Here is a 19,039-nt window from a genome sequence, read left to right as displayed (position 1 = left end):
GCATAATATTGTCTACACAGTTTGTCTTTTCCTCCACAAACCTGTTTGGTCTGAGACCTGTTATTTTCTGGATAGTCCCCTGGCTAGCAGAGAAGCCAGCTTTTTTGAGTGCCTGTGTTTTTTCACAAATAATTGTTTCAATCTGGTGTCCTGCAAAGAATTATTCATTGTGACCCATATGTCGAAAACTAGAATGCTGTTATCAGTCTTTCCTCTTGCTATAAAATTTGATCCAGTTCTCCAAGTCTTTCATGACTGCTCAGGTGTTGCCAGCTGCATTTCCAAGGGTCAGGGACAATGAAGCGAAGTTGATGTGATGACATTCTGGATATGCCAAGGAATTGCTGAAGTGCGTTCATGAATACTACATAAGGCACATATATTTAAAATGATCCCCACTAATACAAATGTTAAAGATCCATCATTTCTTTAATGCTAAATTCATTTCTTAGATGGCATATGTTCAGATGTTCAGTCTTAGATGGCATCCTTTTATTTGACCTACAGCATATTTAGACAACAACAGAATTTATAATAATAATAATATACCAATTATAATTCCCCCCAAATTAATATTGCTTAAAAGTTGTCCAAATATATGATTTGTTCTATTTTATTTTGTGTTACAAATAAAATATAATCTTTGCCTTGAACAGGGGCAGACAATATCATTATTATTTATCATAGACAGATAACTTGGTGCTATGACAAATGATTTGGTGTTTGGCCAATCACCTTTTTTGGGCCATAGCAGTTTCCGGGAATATGTAGAAGATGCCATGGTCTTTCACTGTCCTCTTAATAAACCATATATAGCTGAAGTTCAAAAAACTTATTTGGTCTGATCAAGTAGTAAGAATAAATGGAAAATGGACTAACTTGATTAGTAGAAAACTACTTTTTATGTATGCTACAAAAAAGTAAAATATTATTTAGCAGTACAGATAGTCTTGGATTTACAGCAGTTCATTTAGTGACCATTCAAAGTTACAAAGGCACTGAAATAAGTAACTTGTGACTGTTTTTCACACTTACAACCATTGCAGAATCCCCATGGATCAATGGATCCCCATGGATGAATTCATGATCAAAATTCAGACACTTGATGAAACTGACTCATATTTATGATGCTTGCCATATCCCGGGATCATGTGGTCACCTTTTGCAACCTTCTGACAAGCAAAATGGGGGAACCTGATTCACTTAACAACTGCAGTGATTCACTTAACAATTGTAGCAAGAAAGGCCATAACATGGGGCAAAATTCACTTCACAACTGTCTCTCTTAGCAACAGAAATCTTGTGCTCAATTGTGATTGTAAGTCGATTAAAGCAATATCCAGAAGATACTATTCGTGATAAGTAATTAATACATGTATATATTGTTTCCCTAATAATAAATTAAATCCTCTCTGGAAAACTAATACTATATAAAGACCTCCTATTCAGGCTTCCTTGAAAAATATTCCCCATTGAACTCAGGTTTAATTTTGAATATACAGTATATTATTTCATGAATTGGGTTTGATTTGGGAAGTCTTGGATTCAAATCTCATATTAATTATAAAGACGTGTAATGTCCTTTAACAACTAGCTGCCTAATTATATAATTATCATAAATTATTAAGGACTAAATTCAGTAGCCATGTTTATGCCACTTAAAGCTTCATGATAGAATGAAATCTTTTAGTTAATATCAGTACAAATACATTTTTTAGAGCTGAATCCCTTCTTTATATATATAGTTTTGAAACCCAAATTTCCAAGTGCTTTAGAAAGTGACAAAAAGAAAGTAATCCCTATAAAGAACTAAAAAGAGTTTGGGGAGTGGGAGGGACTATCCCCAGAATTCCTGTAAAGAAATCTCCACATGTGGTCATTGTAACAGTGGTTGCAGGATTTGGAATTTATGTTTGATCTGTTTTTCTTCATTGGGTTTAATATGTCGATATAGCAGCATGCTTTTTCTTGAGAAAACAAAGATTGGTTGATTGGCAGCTGCTAAGAAATGAGGCTTTCATCCATCTTAAGACATTTTAATTTCTGATCTTCAACTCATGTGTTTTACGAGTTAAAGACAAGCCTTTAGCTTAGTGCCACAGCATCTGTTTCATTTTCAGAAAGCATTGGCACCTTCAGATAGATTTGGACATGCTCTTGCTTAACCCAGCGTAGCTATTGTCAGTAGTTTGTATATCATGTTATGCTTGATTTGGTTAACAATAGTGAGCTGCAATTAGCTAGATATACTGAGCGTGTTAAACTACCACCACCACCACCCCAAAAAAACCAAATTCATAAAGCACAGTGGTTGGACTCATACAACACTCAAGCTAAATGTTATTAACATTGAGTCGCATGGACCAGTGAGGATTTAAGGTAGCTTTATAGCAGTTGGCTACTGCTGAATTATAATATGTAGTGAGAAAGCACCATAGAGTTTATTACCTGAGGTAGTGGAGAATGTTCTATGGTATAAACTGACTTTCTTGGTAATTTCCTCCTCACTCTGGGTTAAAAGAGCTCCTCAGATCATAAACTTTGTGTTTGGTAGGACTCAACTAAGTGTGTTATCTTTTACAGCTCCCACCGTTCCTATTTGCCCCCCTGCAGCGCCCTGGCCAAGTCCAGCTATAATCATTGCCGCATGCTGTGCCATACCGGTGTTCCTCTTTCTAGTTTTCATCATTTGCTACAAAGCCATAAAAAGGTAAGACTTGTGTTAGCATATTGAAGTTTGATGATACAAGATGAGCTGAATATACCAGCATGGAGATGCCGCATTGTTGCAGATTGTGCAGTTCTCTAAAAGGGATACCATAGTTACAGTTTCTGAATTTATCCCTCATGCATGCACACCGAAGTTTTGCCTTCCTTCCTTTCCCTTCCCTTTCTTTTCTAGCTCATAAATCCTAGACACTGTCTTGTTTTCAATAATTGAATGATCAGAATAGCCAAAAACAAGCACAGAGCTATCGATTTCAGGAGGACTTGACTATACAGGAGGATAGAATGAGAACACCTAGACCCAAGGGCAGAAGCTACAAGTTATTTGGGAGGAATGTACAGCACCACAAGTGTCTCTAAGTGGTTGCTACTGGCGGAAGGAAGGAGGAGAACCACAGCATGGGCTGCTCCAATGCAGTCCAGAGTTTGTTACAGAATAGTGGAACAGTGTTACTTTACGAGAGCCCCAACATCACGGGAGTTGTATAAGAACCAGGTATAAAGGAAAAGCCCTTCACCTAATTACAAAGTTCTACCTGCACCCTCTATAGCTGGAAAATCATACATTAGAACTTAGTGTGCATTTATGTTTTCCTGCTTGCACCCAAAATTAACGTGTCTGGGAGGTTCCAAAAGCAAAAATGTATGTAGTCTATCATTCAAAGCCTGCTGAGAGAAGTTAGGTTGTGATTGTTTTTTGTTTTATGTTTGCCCTGAGTGAAAAGAGCATTTCACTGTTCCACTAAATTCTTCCAATAAATGCTCCATTAAGCAGTTTCCTCAGGCTATTGGCAATAACTTCAATAGACTCTATTAACTATTGGTGATTTTCAGGGAAGTAACATTTCCTCCAGTTTGATCTTTCAGTGCAACAGAATCAAATAAAAGATTAAATAAAGGATTAAATTGTAAAAAATGGAGTTGGTAGAATGGATTATAACATTTCATCTTGCAGGTGTGAAATTAAATTTATCCATGTTCCTTTAAATTAAACTTCCTTCTACTTACCAAATGCTGAGAAACTTCTGGTTTTAGCTATTCTTTAACAAGCAAATGAATATATAGTTCGGCATTACCTTCTTGCAATCTCAAATTGTACTATCTGCTTTCCCAATTCAAGATTTTTTCACCTCATCCTGCTGTTACATACATCAGTTATAAACACACACTAAACTTAATGGTGTTTTTTCCCCTATTGGATTAAAAAAAAAACTATGCCAATCCTACTTCAAAAGACACACATAAAATTAAAGCTCAGAATTTATCTGAACATATTTTGAGTTTGGGAGCCATCAGAACTGAACTCAATTTTCTTTGTAGAATTCTTGCTCACATGAAGCTTTCTATATTTAAGAAACCTGTTTTTAGTGGGAAAATGGGAAATGTTGCTAGTACCATTAACCAATTACTAAACTCTTTCAGGTCACTCAGATGTCTGTACTAGTCTACATTCTTACTTTTCTTCTTTTCACCTTTGTATGGATCACATCTTATTCTGCCAGAATACCGGTAGTGTTAAGTGTTCAGTCTGTGTTCAGTATTCAGGGTACTCCAGATGCAGTTCCTTCCTTTTCCTGTAGCACTTTGTCTGAGATAAAGCCAGAGATTGAACTTAATCAAGATTCAAAAAGTTTCCTGTGCACTTTGATTTAAAAACATTAGATTATCCAGGGAAGGGAGAGATATCACTGCAATTCAATCATTTTGCAGCCAAATTTAGTGGTATGGTCTGCCTTCAGTTGTGCAGTTCTTATTCACCACAGAATATTGACTAGCTTAGGTGTTTATGAAGCAATTAAGACAGAGTGGCATGGCCATGTGACTGGGTGGGCGTGGCTTTTTTTGGTGCAGCACACACACCCCAGCACTCCGTTGTTGATTTTGCCTCCTGGGCCTCAGGGAAGCTTCCTGGGGGGCATTTTTGCTCCCAGGACATTACCTGAGGCCCAGGAAAGCAAAAAATGGAACGGGGGCTGCACAGCACCCCATGCTCCATTTTTGGCCTCCTGGGCCTCAGGAAGCTTCCTGGGTGGCATTTTTGCTCCCAGGACATTATCTGAGGCCCAGGAAAGCAAAAATGGAACATGGGGGCTGCACAGCACCCCATGCTCCATTTTTGGCCTCCTGGGCCTCAGGGAAGCTTCCTGGGGGGCATTTTTGCTCCCAGGACATTATCTGAGGCCCAGGAAAGCAAAAATGGAATGTGGGGGCTGCACAGCACCCCCATGCTCCATTTTTTGGCCTCCTGGGCCTCAGGGAAGCTTCCTGGGGGCATTTTTGCTCCCAGGACATTACCTGAGGCCCAGGAAAGCAAAAAATGCAACGTGGGGGGCTGCACAGCACCCCCATGCTCCATTTTTTGGCCTCCTGGGCCTCAGGGAAGCTTCCTGGGGGGCATTTTTGCTCCCAGGAGGCTTCCCTGAGGCCCAGGAAGGCAAAAAAAAAATGGAGCGTGGTGGGGCACACAGCATCCCCCCGCATGCTCCATTTTTTGGCCTCCTGGGCCTCAGGGAAGCCTCCTATTGGTGATTGTTTTAGCTTTTCCTAATTTGGGCTCAGATGAAGTTAGTACAATACATGAATCAGCCTTCTTCAGATCTACATATAAAAGCAAAATACCACTCACGCGTCATCACATAATCTCCAGAACTGTAAAGCCTACAAACTTGAAATTTGCCACATATCTTCCTCTAGGCTTCTAGGTGCTCACTAAGAAAGGATTTTTTGAAATGCCCATTAGAGCATTAGTATTTCATATATTATTATTAACACGCTCTGATGCTAAAGAGTTCTATTCCCTGCTCCTCACCTGAAAAAAAAACCTGTTCCTAATGCAAAACACAAGCAGAGAAGAGGAGTTTCAGTTTTAGTTTCACAATTTAGTACAGAACAGTTGAACTAAGCCACGCCCAAGTTTCTTGCTGTCTCCTTTTTACTCACACAGCAAATATTATTTCACTTTCCAAGCATCCTTCAACTCTTTCATATACTGGCAGAACGCTAGCCAGATGAATACTGATGGATGCTGGTAGGCAGAATTTTTTCCCCTTATTTTCCTCCCCAAAAGCTAAGCCCGGCTACATAGTTTCATGGCGAAGCTAGTCTGTTACAATTTAATGTCTTTCTGTAACTCATCTGTTCTTCTGTTTGCCATATGAAATTAAGTAAAACAAAAAAGTTGGCAGTTGATTTATCAATTTCCTGTTTATTCATGAGGCAAACCCTATTTGATAGTCAAGTTGATCTTTTGGTCCTTTGTAACTCTGTGATTCTTAATGGATTTAGCAGCTGACAAAAGGAGAATCACTCTTCTCCTTTAAAGAGAAAGGCAACATTTTCCCCCCTCATCCTTTCCTTCCCCTTCACCTGTCTTCTGCTGCCAACCTTAGCTGGTCTTGAAACGCTGCAACATAACTTGGTTGATGCCCTGGGATTCCACAGCTGCAGGCTACAAAGCAATGGCAAACCACTTTGGTATTACTGCCAAGAAGAAGTCCATACAGTTTTCTTTGCTTTTTATTCCTTTCTACAAGCAAAATTCCAAGTATACCACACAGCAGAACACTCAAGAATGGGTAGTGTTCATTATAGATGTGGCGTCTTCTGCGTAATCAATCACTGCAAAGACCAGAAAGAATCTGAGTTGTGACCTGGCAATCCATTAATCAGTTTCTCATCGCAGAACATTAGAATTACGGAAATTCAGAATCAGCCCTCTTGTTTTCACCCATTAAATTAAAGTCAATCAGTGTTAATGCTTGAGAATAGAAACAATTATGTCTAAAAAAGAACAGCACACAAATTATATGATAAAGGATTACACATGCCAGGCAGAAAATAGCTCTCTAAAATTGTGAAGATTCTTTACTTTCTTTTTTGATAGTCTAGTTATTATCTTATTAAACATTATTTTAAAAAAGCTATGAGTAAAGAAAGGCAAGCTTGTAGTAGGATATTTTTATGTTAGCACAGACATCTGAGCAAGATGATACAGTTATCAGCCTAATTTCACATCTTTTCCCCCCTTGAATCTGGCTAAAAATGATGGGTGTTATAATCCCACATATCTGGGAGGCATTACTATACAATAAGAAGACTGGCCCTGCTCTACAGTGAAGCTCATCATTCTATCTTAGGTCTCAAGATGCTGTCAAATCTTTATCTGATGTCTGTACAGATTGTAATAGTTCAACTTGTAGTGACTTTTTATTCTCTTGGGGACATACAGACTGGAAAATAAAAACTCTGAAGTGTTTGGCTTTTTTTCAGACACAAGAACGTATTTATTTTTATTTATTTATTTTGTCAAACAATTATTAGATAACAAGTATAAGTATAAACATGGTTATAAATACATGAAATGGATACGAATAAGAAAAAAAAGAAACAATAGGACAGGGACGGTAGGCATGTTTTGGTGCACTTATGCATGCCCCCTACAGACCTCTTAAGAAAGGGGTGAGGTCAATAGTAGGCAGTCTAATGTTGAAGATTTTGGGGTTTGGGGAAGAAACCACAGTCAGGTAGTATTCCAGACATTGAACACACTGTTGCTGAAGTTGTATTTCCTGCAATCAAGTTTGGTGTGGTTTATCTTTAGTTTGTATCTATTTAGTGCTCTTGTATTGTTTTGGTTGAAGCTGAAGTATTCATTGATAAGTAGGACATTGCAATATATAATTTTATATACTATACTTAGATCGAACCGAAGACAGCGTGGTTCTAGGTTGTCTAGATCTAAAATTTCAAGTCTGGTGGCATAAGATATTCTGCTACGAGTAGAAGAGTGGAGGATTCTTCTCGTAAAATATTTCTGGACTTTCTCAATTGTATTAATATCAGATATGTAATGCGAGTTCCAGACTGATGAGCTGTATTCAAGTATTGGTCTAGCAAATGTTTTATATGCTCTAGTTAGTAGAGTGATATCACTGGAGAAAAAGCTACACAGGATTAGGTTAACAACTCTTAATGCCTTTTTGGCTATGTAGCACTTAGATCATTTGAGATGAGTACTCCAAGGTCCTTGACAAAATTTTTGTCATCAACAATGTCTTGACTATTCAGCTTATATTTTATTTTTTGATTTATTTTTTTTGCCAATATGTGAGATAGAGCATTTATTTGTTAAGATTTGAAGTTGCCATTTGTTTGACCATTCTGACGTATAACGGTCTTTTTGAAGGGTAGCAGCATTGTCTGTGGTGTTGAATAGTTTTACATCATCAGCGAAAAGAACACAGTTGCTCTTAATATAATCACACAGGTCATTTATGTAGAGTATGAAGAGAGTAGGTCCTAGAACACTGCCTTGGGGGACACCACTGTTGACAGGTACAGAATTTGATAGGATGCTCCCAATTTTGACCATTTGTTGCCTGTTTGACAGGAATGATTCTATCCAGTTATGCAGGTGTCCAGAGATACCATAAGACCTAGGGTTTTAGGAGTAGTTTGTCGTGTACCACTGAATCAAAGGCTTTACAGAAGTCTATGTAAATTGCATCAATTGCTTTGTCCTGATCAAGTTGTGTAGTCCATATGTTTTTACAGTGCAAGAGTTGCAGGTTACAGGACAGTTTCCTTCTGAAACCAAACTGTTAGAGAGTAGGTTGTTTGTCTCTTAAGTGGAGAATAATAGATTGGTTAATAATTGATTCCATGACAGCATAAGGAGATTGGTCTGTAATTTTCAACTAGGCTGGGGTCTCCCTTTTGAAGATGGGAATGACCGTGGCTTGTGACCATAGATTTGGCAAGGAGCTGGTCCTGAAAGATTTTTCAGAGATTATGTTTAGAGGTTCAGCTATGGCAGTGGATAGCTTTTTTAAGAAGTAGGCACATATTCCATCCGACCCAATAGATAGAGATGGTTTTAGATTGTGTAATGATTTTTCAACATTGTCTTCTGTAAAATCAATATGTATTAGATCATTGTAGTTGTCTGTGGTTTGACTAGGGAATACTGGGCATGATCCATTGCTGTTTACAAATATTGAGCCAAAGAACGTGTTAAAGAGGTTGGCTTTAATGGTGTCATCGTTGCAGTCTTTACTATTAGGTCCTCTCAGGGGTGGGATGGACCTTGAGTCTTTTAGTTTGTTATTTACAAAATTGTAGAAAGTGTGGGTGGAGTTGGTGCGTAGAAGGTTTTCCTCTTGTTTAATGTGATAATTAGTGCATTCAGTCTTTATCTGGTGGCATAAATTTTTGTATCAGCTTTTAAAGTTGGTAACGTGACCAGATTTGTTTTTCCACCAAAGGGATTTCTTTTTGAATTGGAGCTTCCTTATTGTTATGGGCAATTTGTTTTTTCTGGTTTTGGGAGTTGCTATTGGTACATATAGTTTAATGACTCTTTTGACTTCAACTAAAAATATATTGTAGTGGTCTTCAACAGAATTGCATCCAGTGAATAGAATTTGCCAATCAAGATATGAGAGATCGTTGTGTATAAGATCATAGTTGCCTTTTTTGAAGTTATAATTGGGGATCCTGTCGTTATGGTGATTTTTGTGAGGACATATGTTGAGACAAAAGTCAATCATGCTGTGGTCACTGTTGGAAAAGGGTTCATTAATTTGAATTCCATAAATTGAATTCAAACTGTTGCAGAAGATGAGATCGAGGCAGTTGTTAAGTCTAGTATTGTTGGTTACTAGTTGTTCCAGTCCTAGTGTGGTAACGGCATTGTACAGGGTTGTATGAATGGGTTCAGATGTACATTCATTTAGTGTCCAATTTATAAGAGGTAAGTTAGGGTCACCAAGAAAAATGAGAGGGTGTGGGCAAGGAGGCAGCTCATGTCAGTAGTGAAGTTAGCTTGTTTGCATGAATTATATCATAGTCAGGGACAAAGTAAATTATATCATAGTCAGGGGCAAAGTTAGCAAAGTAAGAAGCGGATTGAGATGTTTAAGGACAGTTCACAGATGATGGTCTCGGGAAGAGCAAGCTCTTGTATAATTTGGATCTTTTTTAGATCTAGAGACTTTGTATAGAATATAGCAACTCCACCACCTCTACAGATTTCACGATCTGACCGAAAAACTTGATATTCTCTTGTAGTGGTAATGGAGTCTGGGAAAGATTCATTTAACCATGTCTCACAGACAAATATAATGTCAAATGTGGTTGAGCTTAGAAGGATGAGGAATTCATGCATTTTATTTGAGAGGCTTCTTGCATTAAGTAGTTTGCATTTAAGATATGAAGTAGTGGGTCTGGAGGAAGTAAAAGGCATGCATCCCTAACGTTGGATGTTTGGATGATGGATATTGTGTATGTGGGTAGTATATTAGCACATACAAAGGCCGCTGCTTAATATCTCTGAGGTACACATTTAAAAATTAGAACTCCAGGGCTCCTCTAGATCAGGGAAAGGCAACATTTTGGTGGCCAGAACTAGATTTAATGTTTTGGGAATGGAAAGGGATCCCAGTGGTCAAACAAGGGTGGGATCAGAATTTTCCCATGCTTGGGTAGCCTTGTTTTTTTAAAACTGTGTACATGTTTTTTAGGGTGTTTTCCCTGTGTTTCCTTCAAACTAATGAAAATTGTGAACTCCATCACAATACTGGTGATGGAGCCACTGCACATATTGCAAAAAAGGAGGTTGGGAGTTGGAGCCTCTTCCAGTCCATTTTGAAGAGAGTTTCTATGGCAGAAACCTACATGTTTCTTTGGAAGCAGTTAATGCTTTGTAGTGGAATAAGACAAAATTGCAAAAAAGCAGAAAGCCTACCAAAGGAAACTTCCCCTAAAGGCTTCAAAAACAAAGACATTACACAGCTTTGCTATCCCTGGATAACCTTTTGCCAGGTTGGACTCCCAACTGTGCCTAAAAGCAAAAAGCAAAACAAAACAGAGAAAGGCCTTCATTGATGTTGGTTAAGAGTGGCATATTCTTGTGGCCGAAAGCATTCCCCAAACCACTTGGGAGAGAGTGATTGCTAAACATAAAACAGCAAACTGTAAATTCATCATATTCTAAACAATGCTATTTTATCCAGCATTAAAACCAATTATGTTGTTCTCGTTTAATGCAGTTTCATTTTAGTAGTGCAAGTATCCATGGATGCTGCAAGGATGCTGCATGGATGCTGCATGGATTCTAATCATTTAACCTTGTTTTGTAACTTTAAAAGATGATATTAAAGATGATATTTGATATCCTGAGATACCTAAAAGATAGCAAAGATTTCATGGGACATATCCATCTCTTTATGTTTAATTGATTTTATTTATTTTTAAATTATGCAGGGTCATATCTAGTGAGAACTTGGATAAAAGGTTACAGGGAATTCTAGGGTTGTAGAAGGGATTAGAAAAACCAAACAAATATTATTGCTAAGGAAATTACATGGACATCTCTGTGTAGTCTGTGGAGCTAAGCATAACTTGAACTAACATCTTCTGCAGACTTGCACGTGACTAGTAGACCTGGTAGGAAAGGAATTTTATTTCACTTAACTAAAAATTGTAATAACAATCGAGATCACACTTAGCAAGGATCATTTAATTGCAGTCAATTTCATTTGGGAAAATGTCTTCATTAGTCTTCAGAATTTGTTGTCAAATGAATAAGAAGTTTCTTAATGGTTCATTGAAGAGTTTATTGAAAAAGTGCATGGTTACTTAATCAAAGAAGGGCATTGTTGACACTACTAAGAAAATAGTCCTGTCCTCATGACTCTATTATTTTACTAGGCTACTGAATATCTTCAAATACCTTTTTTGCACAAAAATTGTCAATAGCAGGTTATATCTCCAGCTAATAGTTTATGTTTATGCTATGCTATGCTATGTTAATATAATACCTGGTAAGAAAACTATAATATAAAACTCCAGAATTTTTTTAAGGTGGGGGATATTGATATGTCATACAAATAAACTAATGATAGATTTCATACAATAAACTTGCTTAAACCAAAAATTCCTGGTTTTTGTGGAGGAATCCTATACAAATGAACTATGAGTCTGCAATTCCTTGAACAGTCCATTATTTCCAATAGAATATAGGCATTTAACCTGCCTTACAAATTATTCTATCACTGGTCCATCTACCTTATCCTATGCACCAGCTATGCACCAGCTGTCAGGGCTTTAAGATAGAAATATCACAGTTGTTCTTAGAGATGTTATAAATTGAATCTATGATTTCAAGCATGCTTTATAATTGTTCCTAGATATTAGGACCAGTGTGCATCTTTTCCCCAGATGTGCATCTTTTCCCCCAGTCTAAGCACTTGACAATAATAGAGACCATAGGTCACTTTGAAGTTGTTTTATAAAGAAATATCTTCAGCAGATCACAAAGTATCTTGGATTCGTTCAGATCTGTCAGGACAATAAACCAGAAGTGCTATTGATTGAGTGTTTCATCTGCCTGATTGATTGATGCATAGCCAATCCTATGAAGCACAGGTGTCCAACTCTTGACATCACATCAACACGTGATGTATTGTGACTTTTTTCTTCTTCACTAAACTGGGGGTGGGCGTGGCCAGTATGTGATGCATCTGGCCTGCAGGCTGTGAGTTTGACACCCCTGCTATAGGGAGTTGTAGTGAATAATTTGTTTCACTGTTTGAGGTGTTTCTCGATCATTGACACTGCAGACACATGTGGTCTCAGAGTTAGGAGTGCCATTTACTACGGTAACATAGGCTGACATCTAGTTGCAGCTGTATCTGGCCAGGAATTGCCTAGAGTCACTTATATGTGGTCTGATGGCTACTTCATTAAGGACCAAGGGAAATGGGTGATTAGCAAGTATTAAATATACAGTAAATACATAAATAAAATGCGTTGCATATGAGGTAACTCTGCAAAAGAATGTAAACTTTGGTTAGGCCAAAGTAGAACTGCTAAGAAACTAATTGTGATTAATCAGTATGATAGCATGATACTCTTATATTGTCATCTGCGTTCTCTCTGTGTGTCCAAAGCCAATCTGAAGTGTTTTTTTTATTTTTATTTATTTATTTTGTCAAGCATGCATTTGATAATATCTATAAGCATGATTATTAATACATCAAATAGACATGAATAAAAGGAAACATTAAGACAGGGAGAGTAGGCACATTGGTGCGCTTATGCACGCCCCTTATAGACCTCTTAGGAATGAGGTGAGGTCAACAGTAGACAGTCTGAGGGTTAAAGTGTTTGGGGGTTAGTGGAAGAAACCACAGAGTCAGGTAGAATATTGACCACCCTGTTGCTGAAGTGTTGATAAAGACACGTGGCAAATGAATAAAAACTAAGCGTGATACCATTAATACTTAGGGGAAAACATCAGAATTTTCTCCACAGATATAATTAAAAACCAGAAGAAGAAATCATATTTTAAAAAAAGAATTCAGCCACAGAAAACATATGCAGATAGTCTTCATTTAGTTGCTATTAACAGTTATGACTTTACAACCAATCCTTGCATTTATCATCCTTGCAGGTCTATAAAGTAAAAGAAAGTTGAAGTAAGATATAAAACAGTTGCAGTTTCACATAGCAATCATATTGCTTAATGACCAAGCTACAGGTCCCAACTATGGACATTAAGAAGGACTATCTGTATTTGTGAGATGCAGTGGGCTGTTCAAGAGATGCAATGATACTTTTAATTAATTCAACAAGAATTTTATTATTTGGAATTAGTTTGAACATTCTTGTCTGTCAGAGTTTTGCTGACATTTTAAAATTATTTTAAAATTCTCCCTCTTTTTCACTCTTCTTGGAATATACACTTCCTGAGTAACTTGCTATCATCCACAAAAGTTGAGAGAGATCAGATGAGTTCTGTTGTAAATTTATCTTCCTGTAAAGTCAATCTCTCACATACATAGGAAGCGATGTAATTTGTGAGTTCATGGCCATAGTGACAACCCTGGATTTATTTCAGGAGGTCATGGCCCGGATCCATATAGGCAGCCACATGTCAGATTTGGCTTTTGTCTTGGAGCAGCTGCACGACTATTTCCATAGAACAAATGTGGAGTTCCCTGAAGCCTGGGAGGGAGTCCTCTTGAGTATTTCACTGATTTCTAGAATAAGAGTTTTCTGCAGCACTTGAAAGGATTGTTTCTGAGCAGTCTAACTTTGCCCACTAATTCAAGTAATTTCCTTGGAATCTCCAAGAGATAAAAAGGCTTAAGAAATGTTTAGAATAAACCTGGCATAAAAAGAAAAGTTTATATAGCTAAGAGATCAAATTCAAGTGGTGGTAAGAATGGGAAATGCTTATTTCTCTGTTCTTACTGCTTCTGCAGATAGGCATCCTAAAGCAGGGGTCGCCAACCTTTTAGACCTCAGGGACCACCAAACTCATAATTTTAAATCCTGTGGACCAGAGACCCTGGGGAAATCCCCCCCAAAAGTCTGAAAAATTCCCCATCCCCTTTTCCTACCAATCGATCATTCTTTATTTGGGATCACAGGATACCATCTCCAGCGTCATTTTCAGGGGGGGGGAGAGAGAGACTTTTGGCTTCATGCAAGGAAAGCAGCAAAAGCAGCAGACGTCTTTCTCTCCCCCAAACTCCACCAGAAATGAGTCTTTGTGAGACTTGTCACGCCAGTGCAGCCTCTTGGGGCAGGATGCCTTGCAGGGTCCCAAAGACTCATTTCTGGTGGAGTTTGGAGCAGAGAAAGAAAGACTTTTGCTGTTTTACTTGCATGCAGCCAAAAGCAGAAGAAGAAAGAAGTGAAAAGAAGTAGCCTGGTGGCCAGGTGAAGTGCGTGGGGCGAGTGGGGTAAGTTCCCCTCCTCCGCCCTTTCCCCCATCCCCTCATTACCTCATGTTGTCAATGCAAATGACGTGAGCCTTGTGTTCCTGCGTAGCCTGGATTAATTGCTTTGGGAGGTGCTCTGGGGGTGACATTTCTTTGCAGACCACCAAAATTTTCTCACAGACCACCAGTGGTCCCCAGCCCACTGGTTGGCGACCACTGTCCTAAAGCATTATTAAAACGAAGTGGTCCCTATTAAGGTCAGAAGATGTATTTGCTATTGAGTAAATTTAGACAGAATCTAGAGATTAAAATCACTCAGATATGGTCAGGATAAAAATCTAGTTGGGTCAAGTGTGGATAATGGGAAATATACACTCGAATAAGGTGGTGTTTCCTCTGTCTTCAAGAAGCTGTCATCCAACTGTACTACAGGTAGTCCTTGTTTAGTGACTGCTTTGTTTAGCAACTGTTCAAGTTGCAGCAGTGTTGAAAAAGTAACATTAATCAATTCTTAGATTTACAACCTTGTAGGTCTGTAAAGCAATGGAACAAACAAAGTATGAACATAAGCATAGTCATAGTTTAATGTAAGTATCACTTTACTTAACAACCAAATTGCCAGTCCCAATTATAGTTGCTAAAGGAAGATTGCCTGTAGGTAACTATTGACCGCTATCCAGCTTTACTTCATTAGGGGACAACTGAGAATCATGAATGAAATAGTTTATCTTGATCTTTTCTGGTCAGGATTCAAGCCTGCATATGGGACTGAACCTGTTATTCAGCCTTGTTGATGATCTCTGGTGGGACTAGGGCAAGGGAGTACAATTCTCCTGATTCTGTCTGATCTCTGAGGTGCAATTTAAATGGCTGATTATCACCTCTACAGGTCTACATGGCTCAGGGCCTGCTTATCTCTGAGTTGCCCTCTCTAGTTTGAGTTGGTGTGTCAGGTAAGATGTAGTAGAGAGGACTGCAGGTTGCAAATCTGAGATAAGGAACCCATGCTTAAACCTTCTCAGTGATGGATCCCTACTTCTGAACCTCCATGTCCAGAGGTTCCCATTTCTTGGCATCAAATCCCCTATTTTTTTCCCCAAAGAATTATCAAAGTAAGATTCTTCAAAGGTGTTTGGAGATGTGGGAAGATTCTGCTCCTCATTTATTTTTTATTTTTTATTTGTAACCACTTAGACTCTTTGGAAATGCAGTGGCATATAAGCCAAGCTAACAAAAATAAATAAATAAATTACCAAAAAGTTGATTTCAGTTAGGCATCAGGGGAAAAAAACCACGACTGTAATAGCTGTTCAACAGATTAAAAGACTACCTTAGGTAGATTGTCCTGCTTCAAAACTGTTTTGGCTGTCAGAGCTCCTTCACTGGGTCAAAGATCAGATAATTCCTTTCTAGATCTTATATGCTATCAATGATTCTATCAGTTTAGAGCCCCAAAAAACAAGTTAAAAGCAAATGAATCTTTATTAAGAGGATTTGAAGAGATTTATATTAAATTTCAGTGGAAAATTAGGTGACCCCTGAAGGATCTGAAAGGACACATAATTAGCACTGAGTTCCAGGTGAGTATAATTCAATTATAATTACAGTTAGTGACAAAATTGAGAAAATATTAAATACATGGGACATAGCCACCCCTTCATCTTAATGAATTTCAGTAATTTTTAATTTAATTTAAAACTTAACTACTGTTAAGATTTTGTTCTTTGAAGGGTGTCAAACATCCCTGGCATTTAATGATCAACATCACTAAAGGTGTTAGAGTTACAACATCACAGAAAAAAGTGATTTATGACCATTTTTCACCCTTAATGACTGTTGAAGCATATCTATGGTCACTTGATCAAAATTTAGATGCTTGGCAACTAACTCATATTTATGATGATTGCAATGTCCCGGGGTCATGTGATCACCTTTTTTCACCTTCTGGCAAGCAAAGTCAATGGGAAAGCCATGTTTCACTTAACCATGTTAATAACACTGCAATGATTCACAAGAAAGGTCATAAAATGGGGCAAAAATCACTTAACAAATATCTCACAACAGAAATTTTGAGTTCTGTCAGAGTATATTCATGAACTAGAATAGAGCATGGTAACAGGGTCAGCCAATGAATAGGCATAGCAACTAAATCAGCCAATGAGGATAGTTTGAAAACTGAAACTACTAGAAGTAGCCTAGGCTGGAAACTGAAACTAAAAGTAGCCTAGGTCTGGCTCTATGTTAAGCTCTGCAACTATGTTGAGGTCTTAGTCTGTGTATTGTAGATGAAACTAGCTTGCTTGCTGAAGACTGGACCGTAGCTGTGAACTTGCAACATGTTTCTGTTTGAGTTTTCTCCATGTTGGAGAAATCTTCAACTGGTTTGTAAAATCTACTTAGTTTGTAACGATGTTAAATGAAGCATCAGCCATCTGTGTTTATTTTTCTGGCGCTGAATTATCGGTGCAAAACTCTCAATAGGCTCAGTTGTGGTTCTATGTTGAGGACTACCTGGAAATAGCTCAAATATGACCTAAGTACTTCCATATGAGGAAACCAAACATCTCTAGCCTTTCCCATCCAATATTTCTTAGTGCTTCTTTCCTACCATCAGGTTTAAATGACTAAGTCATCCCTCCTTTTTGGTCCCCATCTTCGTGTTAGGCAACACTAAACAAATGGTTAGATTTCATTGTAACATAAGGCAGGCCATGAAAAATAAGGAGTGAAAGAAGTTGGGCATTACTTAGAAATTAGATTCAGTTACATCCTGTTCTACTGCATTGCTTTCCATAGAAGTAGTTGCAACATTTTCCAGTGGTCGTGGCCTATGTTTCTCTCGTTTTCTCTCGTAGTTGCTTTGCTGTCTGAATGGGACAGATTGATAAGAATAGGATGTATTTAATTGAACATTTTCTAAATAATATTCTTTTGGTTTTTGGATGCAGAAAAATGAGAGATGGAAAGGTTACAAATTTGCACTCCTATTTCATTTCTTTGCTCAACATCATAAAGTTTCATTTGTTTTAGCGTAAAATTGCTCTTTTCATTTTAAAGCAATTTTACAAAGAGATCAATCAGTGATTTCCTAATTAGCAAAACAACTGCACGTAGAAGATTTCATAGTAGACGTTTTAATGAGTTACTTCTGCTTCTGAATTTGGAGTGGATTTGCATGGAGTGAATATTATGAATTTAAAGAGCACTTAGCATACACCAGTATTAATTGCAAAACAAATGCCAATTTAAAAAAGATGGAACAGAATGGAGAAAAAAGTGGAACAGAACTGGAGTAATGAAGATTGAGGGAAGATTTTAAAAAAATAATTGGTTTTGTATATACACATATTTCAGATTTAACATGTAATTGGAGGCTATAAAGAAAATTTGCAATAGGACAATAATGAGGACTTTGGATTGTTTTGTCTACTTTGTTTTGTTTTCTTAAATGTATAATATACACTAAATTAAATTATAAGCAAGCTCTAAAACAGAGTGGTCAAAAGTTAGGAATATTTTTTTTAAAGATGCATAGTTTTTAAATATTCAGATACAGGTAGTCCTTGGCTTGCAATCCCAGAATTTATCAAGTGGTTATGTGAGCATATTGTTTAATGAGCACTCACTCAACAACCATAACCCCAGTTCGTCTAGTTGTAGTCATTAAATGGACAGAGGAAAAGGATGGTCAAGAACTCCTGCAGTAGGCTGAAGAAACAAATTTTGGATCTTTGGGATCTAGGCTTTGTTTCTGCATCCCACTGGAGAAGTTCATCTCCCCTTCATACATGGAAGAGAATCTACTGCGATGCAGGAACAGAGTGGGATCTTCAGGATCTGGACTCCCTTTCTCCGCCTCTTCCTTTTACACAAAGGGAAACTCCTTTAAGAGACTGCACAAAGACACCACTGATCTTTGGGATGTGACCTCCATTTCTGCAATCTACCTAATGAGTTCCTTGGTAGGCAGCCTGCTTGCCAGAATATCAGCTCCGCGGCAGGTGGTAGTAGCTTGCAACCTTCCCTGCTGGCTGCTCCATTGACTATCTAAAGAAACCAGCAGAGAAGTTTGGAAATGGTGATCACATGATCATCATTGGCAACTGGTCTTAAGTGCAAACAGGTTTCTGGGGACTCAGATCGATATCATATGACATGGGTGGGGGGAAGACTTGCATAATGTTTTATGACAGCCAGAAGTGTTTTATGGGCTGTAAAGCACCCTTTCTGAGGCCACTGTACCTTTGAATGGTCATTAACAACTGGTCATAAGTCAAAGACTACCTGTATTTGACTATTTTAAATAGTGCATGACTATTTTGACTATTTTTCAGTGATCTGGAAAAAAATGAATATATGTAAATACTTTAAATTGAAGTGAATTAGGAACAACTTGCCTCCAGAAGTTGTGAATGGTCCAACATTGAAAGTTTTTAAAAGATGTTGGATAACCATTTGTCTGAAGTGGTGTAGGGTTTCCTCCTAAGCAGGAGGTTGGACTAGAAACCTCCAAGGTCCCTTCCAACTCTTGTTATTCTATTCTATTCTTTTTCAAAAGGCAACTGGACTTTGTTTTTCCTTGA

General features: G+C 37.9%; 1 protein-coding gene across 2 annotated transcripts in view; it reads left to right on the top strand.

Annotated features, from left to right (window-relative positions):
• PRIMA1 (proline rich membrane anchor 1) overlaps nt 1–19,039 on the top strand; it is a 65,610-nt gene that overhangs the window by 36,062 nt on the left and 10,509 nt on the right. For both annotated transcript variants that reach the window (XM_026713421.2, XM_087922145.1), the window contains exon 4: nt 2,584–2,710. In XM_026713421.2, the coding sequence (XP_026569206.1) occupies nt 2,584–2,710 (127 nt within the window). The remainder of the gene's footprint in view (nt 1–2,583; nt 2,711–19,039) is intronic.

This window comes from Pseudonaja textilis, chromosome 1 (assembly GCF_049901715.1).
Source record: "Pseudonaja textilis isolate UNSWEBS1 chromosome 1, rPseTex1.2, whole genome shotgun sequence".
NCBI lineage: Eukaryota > Metazoa > Chordata > Lepidosauria > Squamata > Elapidae > Pseudonaja > Pseudonaja textilis.
The sequence above is the reverse complement of the archived record's forward strand: the minus strand, read 5'-3'. Positions and strand labels throughout refer to the sequence as shown.